The sequence below is a fragment of the Venturia canescens genome, chromosome 2, assembly GCF_019457755.1.
Source record: "Venturia canescens isolate UGA chromosome 2, ASM1945775v1, whole genome shotgun sequence".
NCBI lineage: Eukaryota > Metazoa > Arthropoda > Insecta > Hymenoptera > Ichneumonidae > Venturia > Venturia canescens.
In genome coordinates, this window is record NC_057422.1 from 22,301,662 (window position 1) to 22,314,299 (window position 12,638).

At 36.6% G+C, this 12,638-nt stretch overlaps 1 protein-coding gene across 5 annotated transcripts in view; it reads right to left on the reverse strand.

The window, feature by feature from the left end:
• Positions 1–327: 327 nt before the first annotated feature.
• LOC122406643 (ABC transporter G family member 23-like) overlaps positions 328–12,638 on the reverse strand; it is a 29,103-nt gene continuing 16,792 nt past the window's right edge. For all 5 annotated transcript variants that reach the window (XM_043412201.1, XM_043412204.1, XM_043412203.1 and 2 more), the window contains 12 exons: positions 10,829–11,073; positions 10,480–10,657; positions 10,243–10,336; positions 9,959–10,153; positions 9,754–9,878; positions 9,433–9,664; positions 8,605–8,782; positions 8,318–8,433; positions 5,145–5,215; positions 4,978–5,066; positions 2,784–3,047; positions 328–1,767 (listed from right to left, as the gene is read on the reverse strand). In XM_043412201.1, coding sequence (XP_043268136.1) covers positions 1,553–1,767; positions 2,784–3,047; positions 4,978–5,066; positions 5,145–5,215; positions 8,318–8,433; positions 8,605–8,782; positions 9,433–9,664; positions 9,754–9,878; positions 9,959–10,153; positions 10,243–10,336; positions 10,480–10,657; positions 10,829–11,073 — 2,002 coding nt within the window. In that variant the 3' untranslated portion in view covers positions 328–1,552. The remainder of the gene's footprint in view (positions 1,768–2,783; positions 3,048–4,977; positions 5,067–5,144; positions 5,216–8,317; positions 8,434–8,604; positions 8,783–9,432; positions 9,665–9,753; positions 9,879–9,958; positions 10,154–10,242; positions 10,337–10,479; positions 10,658–10,828; positions 11,074–12,638) is intronic.

Genomic DNA, 12,638 nt, shown 5'->3' on the forward strand with positions numbered 1-12,638 from the left:
AAAATGAACATTTCATTTTTCCTGCTAACTAATGAAGCTCCATTTTTAGGCTTGATGAATCCTTGTAATAACTCGCAGGAAAAAATAACCCGAAAAATCAAATCGCAAAAACCATTGTTCACAGCTGAACCCGTAGCGTTTGAATGCTTCAGGAAAATAATGAGAACCGTTATGTATGTTTGTACGTTAAATCATCGAGACAGCGCACCATAAATATATTTAGAACAAATGAGTATGTACCAAAATGTCTACAAGAAAATGTAATTTTTCCCTGAGGGGAAGGAGAAGAAATAAATGATTAAATAATCGCATCGACGTTCATAGTCATTCGAGTTTCGTATATTTTTTTATTCATTCTTTGAAAATAATTTATTTACATTTGTAACACACACGACAATATCAAGATATCACAAATTCTACACTCCGAAAAGTAGAGAGTTCGTTGCAAGCCTGCTGGAATGTTCACCATTATAAAAATATAATATAATATGCTCGTATTAAGGCGAGGAAAAATTCTACTGACGTTTACGAAGAATATTTGTCAGAATTGTTGCCTTGAACGTTTCCATAGTCCATGTGACATTAAAAGTTTATGACGGACGAGAATTTATTACTTTTAGCGATAGAAAAAAAACTCAATTGTTCACGACGAATTTGAACCGGATTTCTTTCATTGAAATTGGAAATTTCCCAATGCATTTTCTCTCGTAATATTTACTTTTCGTGAGCGATCATGTTTCAATTTTAACAAATCCATTTTGATCATTTTTTTACACAGTCGAACGAAAAAATGCGTTTATAAAATTTATTTGTTCACAAGATTCTTTCCATAGAGGAAATTTGCTGACTTTTGACGCAGCCGATGAGGCTCGATTATTTTAATATATTTTTTATTAATTGCGCCTAATGATCGATATTTATAAAAAATGAAACAAACACGCTTTCAATAGAGCTTTTGAAACGGAACATTTTTTTAAACCTCGCTCTGTAATTCATCAATTTCGGTAATAATTTCCTTGCGAATAAAAAGAATGTGGACTACTGCTTCTTTTGTAAGTTGCTGAACGGGACGCGGATAAAAAATTCTCACGCACACACGTTAACATTTCGACCTTTGACTAGAAGGATGATGAATTTTTTTCCCGACGTTTGCGATTACGATTTATGGTTCGCAGCTGACGCTTTCGAATTCGTTTTTACTTTACGTGTGTGTATGTGCGTGCTAGTGTGAGAGTGCGTTCATGACCGTTTTGGAACCGTTACGTCTAAAAGCGTAATGATATACAAGCAAGAAAAAATGAGAGAAAAAACGACACGACTCTTGACGAGGAAGCCTCGACGACGTGCTCGTTAACTTTTGAGGTTAGGACGTTTCCCTTTCTCCCCCAAACCCTTACACTGTAAAACCCTGTATCAGAAACATCCCGTATACGCAATTAAATTCGGTCCTATCCAGCAGTTAACGAGCTTCGGGAACAAACGAATATTTTCTGCGATACAAAATTATCTAAATAAAACCAAACACGCGATCATTCGATATTTACTTAAAAGATCAACCGGCTTTCGATCTTATACAGAAGAAACTCACACCTAACAGCACTGCAATCCACGCCGCAACTATCAAAAAGCCGGTGTACACCGACGGATCATCAACCGTATAACCCTTGTCCATCAATCCACGCAATGCCAGCGATGGCAGTGTCGTCGGGATTAAAAAACTCACCCATCTTAAAACCTTCGGCATACCTTCGAGGGGCCATAAACAACCTGCAAAATAAAAATCAAGTTCTCTCGGTCATCTGAGAATAGTGTCGTCGATTTTAAATGAGAAGAAAGCCTCGAGTGATGCGTGTGCAAAATCATGGACGTTAAAAAAATTTGGACCCAGTTCTCAAGATTTTATTCTCTAATTGATCGAGTAGTGTTTTAAGGGCTATGAACGGTGTAAACGTTGGAATTTTAGGTGCTTCTTTTGTAAATAAAAATTGGTTGGATGGATTTACATGAAACCTTGTACACATCTTTTACATACTCAGAAGTACTGGATTTTTTTTTTTTTTTTTTAATGCTATATTTTTGTACAATGGCGTGTTGAAAGTGGCACTCCTTGAATTGGCGTTCACAACAAAACGGAAAGAGCTTTTATCCCAGCGACTTGATTCGAATTGGACTTTGTAGGGAAAACATATGTTTTCAGCATGACGTAGTCGTTTTTTGATAACTTTTTTTTATAAATAGTTTTCTACTGAAAAATCCACAAAAATTGTGATTTTCTTCTTGAAATGGTCGCCATTTTTGTTTCTAAACAATATTTTGAAAATCCCCTGCGTTATGCGATGGCTGATAGCATATATTTTAAGAATCTTTTTGATTTTTTATCCTGAGATGTTCCGTTTTTGAGATTTGCTGTCACCACTCACTCAAGGAATGCCATTTTACAAAATACCATGAAAAAAATTTTAAATAAATTGTTTTCCAGTACTTCTGAGTATGCAAAAGATGTGTATAAGATTCTAATATTTAAATCCATTCAACCAATTTTTATTTATAAAATTAACCCAAAATTCCAACGTTTACACTGTTCATAGGCCTCAATTGAACTAATTCAACAGAACAGAACGTAAAAAAGCACGCATTAGTCGAAAAAATCCTTGTTTTCAGAGTTTTAATATGGAATTTCTAAATCAGTTTGCGAAAATTGGAATCGCAATAAAGACATAATATCGCTTAAAAAAGGAGAAGTTTGTGAAGAAAAATTTTAATGCATCTCTCCAAGGACTCACCGCAAAGTAATATGGCGGGATAGAAGCTTCCAGTGGATATGTAATTGGCTAGAGTCTGAGAAGAAGAGACTATGGAAATAAGAAAGCCGTAACACAATCCACAAAATCCAGTGAAAAACAAGAGGAGGCCTACGATCAACAAAGAGCCGCGACATTCAAGGCCAAAGTGCCCGATGCTCATAACGAGAGTCAGTATAACTTGGATAAGTATAAGGGACACCAGAGTCAACAGATGCGAGGTCAGTATCTCTACAGTCGTCACTCCTAGAAATTTTCAACACAAAATATTTTGAGAATTATTCGACGAAATATCAATGAGACCGAAAAAATGTTATATTAATCCGAAAAATCGAATTTTTATTCCCCGTCAAAAAATAATTGAGCATTTTTCTATTTTGAGAAATTACGTCCACCGCGTCCTAATCATGGCGTTTCTTCGCTGCATATTTATTGGTCAAACTTGAAGATTCGAATAACGACTAAAAACTGCATCGTATTAGAAAACGTCTAAACACTTTTAATTTTTATAGGACGGGTCTGATCGAAATGTCCGACAACTGGTTTGATCGGGCACTCCACTTGAAAAATTCATCGATATTATGCACAAATTTCGTGTAGAAAAAAGGTCGATTTCAACGTAAAAATTCCCGTCCTTAAAAGATTAAACTCATAATTTCATTATGAATCGTCCTGAAATGTTTTTTTAAACGTTTGAAAATATTTTAATTTAAGCAGTTTTTTTTAATTTAATTCAAGCCATTTCAAAATATTTTACAAGGGTAAAATTGGAAAAAATATTCGAATCGAGCAGAGCTCCATCGATGTTTAAATCATTGAAGGAAATTTCAATCATGAAATTTAGAATAAATTGATATGAATATGCGGATGAAGCGAAACTTTTTTTGGATTTTTCTGTTTTTTTTTTTCCACGAAACATTTTAATGAAACGTTTCTTTCGTCCAGCGTATTATTGTGTACGATAATTGCGGTACGTGATTCGACGGATCATTCACGCTTCAGTTGTCCACGAATACAATGTCAGATATTGTGCTGCTCCCCGGAGGTCTCCCATTGTTTACGCTTCTTGTATACAAATTGACCTTTCAATGAATTTGCCGAGTCGTATCGATATTAGCATTGTTCTCAGACCAATCTAAGATCGGCGTACGATCATTAAAGCCTCGCACGACAAAAGTCTTCAATTTTAGCATCGCAATGAGATCATGCCCACCACACGAGCGTTGAACAACTGAATTTTTTGTCATGATAAGGGATTGGTGCTATTACATTCTCTCAAAATTTATAGATTTAAAAATTAACATAACTAATCAATTTAGTCCGTTGTAATTATCAATTATATAAAAAAAATATCATTATTAGTAAAAATTTGACTAGTTAACTTTTTGATTTGGCAACTTTGTTGTGTGGAGAGATATATCTACCTTGCCAACGGTAAACTGATGGCTTGTCACTCACATATGACTTGATACACATAACCAACAATTTATTTGAATTTGAGGTTACGTCATTATTTGTGATTACAAATATTTTTGTTATCACAATATTTGTATAAATATGAACAGAAAACATTTTTCTGTTAATTATACCAAGAAAGTATACACGCCTGTACAGTACCGATACACTAATGTAAGCACGTCACAACTAAACACGATATACGTCGATATACATATATATAAACAGCTGATAGAGCGGTGTTGCCAATGTCGTACCGAACGTAGTATTCAACGATTCGGCGTGAGCGATAATCGTAGTTAATTTATGATTTCATTCTTAAAGTTTCGGTGACCTGATATTTTTATAACGCCATTAACAAGATAAATGTTCAACGAATACGTATATGATTTAATTTTTTTTTTCCAGCATTTACGATCCCTTAAATTTAATTGAAAAATCACGATCCATTTACTGCCACTACAATGTCCAATTTTTAATACTTATTTTCTTGCTTAAATGTTCGGTAACCTCCCCTCAATTTTTTTTACCGTCATTTTCGAACATTTTTCTATGTTGTGTAAAAAAAACAGATTTTTCTGCAGATTTTTAAATAGTGGCCATGATCTCATTACGATTTATTTGTTTCGGTACCGATGATAAAATGATCATTTCTGACGAGATAACTTCTTGTTATATTATTAATCCAGCGTTATAGAAATAAAAATGAACTAATGCTCACCTTGTACTAAACTCCGATCCCAAATGCCTTCGTGACGATCAGCTATTATAATGGAAGAGGAAACTGATGTTGCCAGGAAAAATACTACGCTGAAATAATCATTTCAAAATAATTTCTACTAACAAACGAGAGGTTTTTTTTTAATTAGAATTCATAATTCAACTCACGTCATTAAAAATCCGGGTCCCATTGAGCTCGAGTACTTTTGATGCTTGGTCCCAAATATTGGCTCTTCAAACTGTACAAATTCAACGATAACCCATTGATAACAATGATAACATTTCTCATTTAACACTTTTAGTCACAGTGGGACCGCTGCGGTCCCACCCTACAAAAAAATTATCTCAAAGCTCAATATTGAACCAATTCTACGGAAAAGAAGTATCTAGGGGTTTTTATAGTCACCGATCACGGATATGAATTCAAAATATCAGATCCAATATAGCGCACATAAAATTCCAACTAAAAAAACGGGAAAAAATACAACAAAAAAGAATTTGGATGCTCTCCACCTCCTCGTCGTTAGTTCCAGGTAGTGCTAAGAGAGAGAGAGACACACAAATATGTTGCCGAAAAATTCGACCCTCACGGCAGGAAATAAATTCTTCGAGGAACAAGTTTCGATAATTTTCTACACCTTTTCATCCACTATCTTGGAGCCGGCTTTTTGGATTTAAGAATTATGATATTCTAGCTTCAGATCCATAAACAGGATTCCTAAGGACCCCCAAAAAACAAGTTTCTCATTGGCCTATCACGATTTATCATTTTTTTCAATTTTTCGGTCCGCTATCTTAGATTTGCCATCTTGTATTTAGAAATTATAAAGTTCTGACTGAAGTGTTTCAAGTGACTGAATTCCGGCCAAAATATTGAATAAAAAAATATTGTGACGTAACGCCCTCCTGACCGACCCGAATCAACTAGAACCCCAACCTAACCTCGAAAAACATCGCGACGCGGTGCGAGCGCGTACAACGACCGGTAAGACGCGTCACTGCTGGCCGGCGGTGGCCGTACTGGAGGGCAATACAAAGGCCCGATCAAGCGGCGGAGCGCGACACTAGCGGCGCCGCGTATTAAAAACTCAAACTATTATATTTTTTTATTTTGTTAATTGAAATTCAACGCGATTTCGTAAAATATTGTAACTAGGCTCAAATGAAGCGGAAAATTATAATGAATCGAAGAAAAATGATCACAAGTCAAATCAATGTAACAAAAATAAATTAATAATGAAGAATGTAAAAAGCGACTACGACGCATGCGCGGAGAGAGCGTTAATGGGCTATAGGACGCGTACGTGACTTTTAGCAATTGAAATTATTCGAATCATATTAAACAAAGTAACAATGCCAAATCAAAAAAGAAATTAAAAGTTAACTGATCAAATTGAAGTTTTTATTGTTAATAATCACACAAAGCTGAAAAACGTGAAAAGCGGTAGTCCGCGCATCGTATGTTAGCCCGCGCAACCAACGGGCGAGCGTGAATCATGGCAACGGGCCAATAAGAGAAGGCGTTCGAAATAGATGCGTAGAACCGATCCGAAAACCGAAAATTCGGCGTTTGATAATTTTATGGTGGGGACACGGGTATAAAAAGCGCTGCGCGACTCATTCGGCAGGCAGTCTTTCCTCAAAATTCTGACTCGGAACAAAAAGGCTGACTAAACTAAACTTTCCAAATTTTCGTTGCACGGGATCTCGGAGCGATTCGGTGACGTTTCAATCCCAGAGCCCGTGGACGGTAAATTACCTAACCTTGCAGATGCTCAGGATCTCGGAGCGATTCGATGACGTTTCAATCCCAGAGCCTGGGGTTTGTTCCTTAACTTAACCTATTTTTTTTTTTTTTATTATTCTTTTGCTTGCTATAATCAGAGCTGATTTTTCTTGTAAATTTATTTGTAAATTCTCTTTTTAAATTCAAAGTTGAAATTAATCGAGTCCGAGTCAAACAAAACCGGGATTTCTATAAATTTTGTAAATCTTGTAAATTTTAAATAATTCAAAAGGCCGCGGTACGAATTTGAGGTTATATTGCGTCAAATTAATAAATTTCTTTTATTGTATAAAATCGAAACACTTTTGAATTATCGAAACTACTATTTTTAAAAGCGAGCGAAAAACGCGTAAATTAAAAATTGTTCAAATTCGAAAGCAGCGAGCGCAATCGAATTTCCCCTAATTGGCGAACACAATCACAATAATAAATCAAAAAAACCAAAGATCTTGTGAAATCAATCAAATTGAATAAATCGGAATTGTTAAATTCTTCAAAATCGAAATTCCGCCTTCTCACGTTTCTTTCATACCTGTTCCTTTTAAAATTAAGGTAGCTCGAACCGACGCGTGACGGCGTTCAGGCCAGGTCGGCAAGAGCGTTACGTTACAATATATAAAAACTATATACATTTTGAATTTTCAAAATCTAATGCCGGATTTCTAATGAGCGACCCCGAAAACCTCTGAATGCAAAGTTTTAGAACAATTAATGAGTATTTGAAATTTCGCGTCCGCCATTTTGATTTTTCAAAATCTGACCTCATATTCGTGATCAGCGACACCGAAGATCTCTGGTTACCAAGTTCCATGAAAATTGATGCAGATGAAAAATGCATTACTGAAAGGGTTAAGCTAGATCATGCCCGAAGGATCATAATTTATGGGTGTCTAAATTAGATCGATTTTTACTCCCTAATTAAAGATATAATAACTTTAAATTAATGTCAGCGTTATTAATTCGAAATCGTAATTAAAAGTTTTCAACTTATCTTTTGGCGAATGAATGGCCGTGTAAAAAATCGCATTAGAGAGCGCAAAAAGAAAACACAACGGGAAATGAATCAAGAAAAAAGTATCAATAAAAAGACAGAAGGCTGTGACAGGAATGAACCAAGCCAAGAAGAAACAAAACGCCGAAATAAGCGAATGTGAGGTTATATACGAGAGCTCATTACCAATTTTGTTCCATATTTAACGTATTACTAGTAAGGCAATCGTCTCGCATTTTTTCCCAAACCTTCATTATATACTTCATTGTTATTGCGTACTTTTTCATAAACTTCGTAAGAAGCGTTCATTCGTTATATGGAAAGGTAAACGATATTTTACGCATAGTCCTGTATAGTTTTCTTCATATTTAAAAACATTTATCTCAATAATAACCAATGGGATGAGCCCTTTAAAATTGGATATACGTATCAGTCGACTACCCATTTGAACTCTGTGTAAATTTCAAGACTTTCCTAAGAAAATCGTATCGTGCATGAACTACCTTAAATATGAACACATTGCTCATCGAGCTCAATAAAATAAAATCGAATATTCGTACGTACTCGAATCGGTAAATTCGCCAATTTTTTTGGCAGATTGCACTCCTGTACGATGTTTTCAAAAACATTAACGAAATTTTCGGCCAAACGTTCCTCTACGAAAAGTCCAATTTGTCGGTCTGCCGAAGAAAAAAGTCATTAGTTCCACCGTATTTAAATCTTTCTCTATTTCCAACGGAATCGAATTGATTTTTAGGCTCCAAAGAATCAAAAGTATCTTTTAAAACGTAGTAACTCGATCCTTCATTCACGTCGCGTTCTAGTCGCGAGAAAAACCTTCATTTACGTACTTCCCATGTCCAAAGATACTTCGATTTCCGCTGCAGCAAACTCCTCCGTAGTATCAAATATCTCACCATCCATCCTCAGCGTCAAGGCTTTAGAAAAGTTGCTCGCGATCAATATCGTACCCGCTCCCTTACCGTTTTTAACAGCCTGGGTAGCCTCTTCAATATTGTCGTAAAATTCCTACAAAAAATCGTGAGATAAAAGCATGAAAAGCCATATTTTTGTACACAATAATTCGTTGTTCATTGCAGCACATGGAATAAATGAATAATACAAAATTCACTGTGGTCTGGACAACAAACTGGACATGGAAAACTGCATCGAGCTCATTTATCCGAAAGGAACAAAGAATTCGAACCCGGAAGCGTCCAGCTTGTTGTGCACAGCTCGCTTTTCTTTCTCATATTTTGCTTCACGCGTGCACGAGTAAATAAGTTGAATAAAGTTCTCTAAAAACTATAATTATTATTTACTATGAAAGTTACGGGACAATTCGGCTTGATTCGAAAATAAATATTCGCTATAAATCACATTTAAAATTAATATTTTCAATGATTTCTTAATCGATCATTGTTTACGACGTTTATGCCTCGACATAATATTACGAATCACAGTAAATTTAATAGCGTGCTTTCGGACGAGAGAGCTGATTCGACGAGGGTCCGTGCATGTCGATCGTCACTCATCGATTTTTAACGAGCTCGTGAGCAAGTATTTTTGACGCTCGAGTGTACACACTCACGAACAAGTACTCCACCGAGACTATCAATTTCTGTCGTTCATTTTATTGATCCGGTTACTCTTTTTATCTTCCTTCGAAGTTGTCTCACATTTTGAGCGACGGCCTTGTTGAAACCGTTGAGAAAGCGGCAACTGATATCGACAAAATCGCAGGTTTCGTTGTTCGATACGAAAGAGACACTTCCGTTGTATGTTCCCCCGCTGCAATTCCCTGCTTCGTTGTTTACAACTGCCAGTCGAAGTCCCTGAAGGTCGTTTCCAATCGCGTTGAAAAAGATAAAGGTTTGGAAGAGCGGTAGAACTATGGCAAAAAGGAAAGTCCTGAAGAGAAAATCCATTTTTTTATAGTCGATCGATTTTTCGGGTGTTTATAAAATCGAAAATTTTTCTAATAATCGAAAGACTGTTACCCAGGATGTCGTACGAATTGCAAAAAGTTCTTTATCATAAGAGCTTTGAATTTCAAGGCGGTGAAGTTTCCGGATCGGCGTTTTTGCGTCGCTGGAAATGATGCTTTTCCATTTTCTATGTTATTCTGCAATCAGATTACACACGCTCGCGTTATTATCATTTGTCATTTCTCATTTCTCGAGCACTCGCAATGAAAAGCCTCACATTTTCTGCCGACACATTGGCATCGTCATCGGTATCGCCCACGAATGCAGGCGATCTGATGCCCCTTTCCTGGTTTTCTTTTTGGCGCTCACTCAGAAGCAAAAAAGCATCTTCCAAATGTTCACATTGAAACTCGGCAAGCAATTGACTCGGCGAAGATTCAGCCAACAATTGGCCGCCCCTCAGAAGCCCGATCTGAGTTGAAAAAACAATGCGAATTACTTGGCTAATTCGACAGGCCAGAAAATTATTGAAATCCAAGCGTTTTCAATAAAGTGACTAACTTTGTCCGCGAGCTTCGTTTCTTCGATGTAATGAGTCGTTATCACGATCGTTGTTCCCCTCGTTTTCGCAATGTCTGCCAAAAAATTCCAAATACTGGAAAAAAAAAAAAAAAATAAAAAATAACAATTGCAAATGAATTTCGTCTGCGAATCCTCGAGCACGTCGGCCTCTCGTTGTTCTATTTTCGTACCGGAGCTTAGTGAAATATTAATTAAGAGAGTCCTAAAAGTACTTGCTTCTCCCTCAAAATCGGGTCAAGTCCTACAGTAGGCTCGTCTAGAATCAACAATTCCGGATCGTGTATGAGCGCAGCCGCGAATGAAACTCTCCTTTGTTGGCCGCCACTCAAGTTTTTTACTAATTGATTTCGTGATGGTAATTGGAAGAGATCCGTGAGGAAAGCGAACTGTTCCTCTGGAAAAAAAACCACCAGTTATTACTGTCCAATAAAAAATTATGTAATCACGAAACCGGGGTTCGATCTTACGCAAAATCGTTGAAATAAAAACACTACTTGCTCGAGCAAATTCGAAAAAAATATCAATCACGACTCTTCATTTTCAAATCAATGTTTGATCTTATTACCGATTGTGTCATCATCGAGGCCATTTATCCTTCCGAAGTAAAAGAGAGCACCGATCACCGTGAACTCGCCGACCAACGAAATGTCTTGGGGCATGTAGCCCACCCGAGGCCCCGGAATTCCAGATCCACGAGTTCCTGGCTGTCCCCCAAGAACCCACAGATCTCCACTGTTGAATTTCCGTATACCAACGACGCAAGTCAGGAGAGTCGATTTTCCACATCCACTGGGACCCAGCAGCCCGTAGCTGTTTTCCATCAACGAATTCAATTAGATCAGTGACAGATGAAACGTTATTGCGCAATGGTCGAAAAAGCATTCTCCTGCACCGGTTCATACGGCATTACTATTTTAGGAGAACATTCGATGAAATTGGGGATTTTGTTATCGGTGCAAAAATGGTGAAAACTTTTTAGAAACATACGCTTTAAAATATGAGAAACCGCGTGTGTCAACTTAATGAAAGCTCTCATCCGTTGTTTTTTATACGTGAACGTTTGTGTATATACGTAAAGTGTTTGAGATATCGTTGAAGGATTCCAACCTGAATAATTTCTGCCAAAATAACTCAGCTGAAATCCCAATCGGAAGAATCTCCTTGTGACAATACCCCAAAATCATTATATCTCAGAAAACCATTTTATCCCATGAAAATTAATATTCATAAGACTTCAGTAAGTTTTTATTCATTATTCTAACTTGATGGAAAAATATCAAGAGATGCGGAAATAAGATACAGTACAATAAAACAGCCACAGAGTTGTAGAGTCTAAAGTAGGGGAGACCGAGGCTGGTTGGCCAACTCGTCAAATTATTGCTTGTAACCAAGAACTAAAGACAATTTCAAAAACCAAATGGTTGTTTCGAATATAGAAGCAACCTTCCTCTATCTCAGATAAAAATTTGAATTTTTAAATGTAAAACGAAATGAGTTATTGAATCGCTTTTTTGGCGAACCGTTTTCGTGTCAACCGACCCCCCGATCGGGACAAGCTGCCACAAGCATTGGGGCAACTTGACTATGATACTATTTTTACCTAATAATCAACTTCGTATTAGTGGAATCAATAAAAACAAATAGTTATCATTATTATTTATTTGATGATTCGAACAATGAATAATAAAAAAAGTTGACATAAGCGAATGTAAAGATAATTTTTGTACATAAGTGTGAGAAAAAGGAACATTTGATCCTCATTCCAGACATCGCAATCAGAACAGCATTCTCTACATACATAGAACGTTATATTTTTACTGGCACACCTTGAGTGAACCCATTCAGAACACTTGTGTACGTTGACAAATGTGTCGACCCGTATCAATGTTGGTCTACTTACCCCACACTGTTTTTTTAGCAACAAAACGTTCTACCAGCAAATTGTAGCGATAATTGAGAAAAATATTATGCACAATTATAGTTCAATATATGAACTTTCATGTAGAGGATTATCGTAATAATTGGGAAAAAAGTTCGAGGCAGCAGGGGATAAATAAGATTGACGTAAAAATTTGGGTTTGTACCTGGATTTATGAAAATTCTTTACCGTTCCTAAAAGACGTGTCGCTCCGACGCGTTGAGACGGTTCGAGTTCGGTTCGAATCGTTTATTTACGCGTTCGCTTGTTGGGACTGTTCGGTTTGGACTGTTTCGTTTGCATGTTTTTTCGTTTGCTTGTTTGGGTATTTTAGGCAACATAAGTGGGGTTCACTCGACCGGGATAGTAACGCGTGAAGCCAGCATTAAAGTGGTTCTTATTGCAAAGAAAAAAAGTAGCATCAACGTCTCCGATCATTAAAATTGAACGCCTCCAG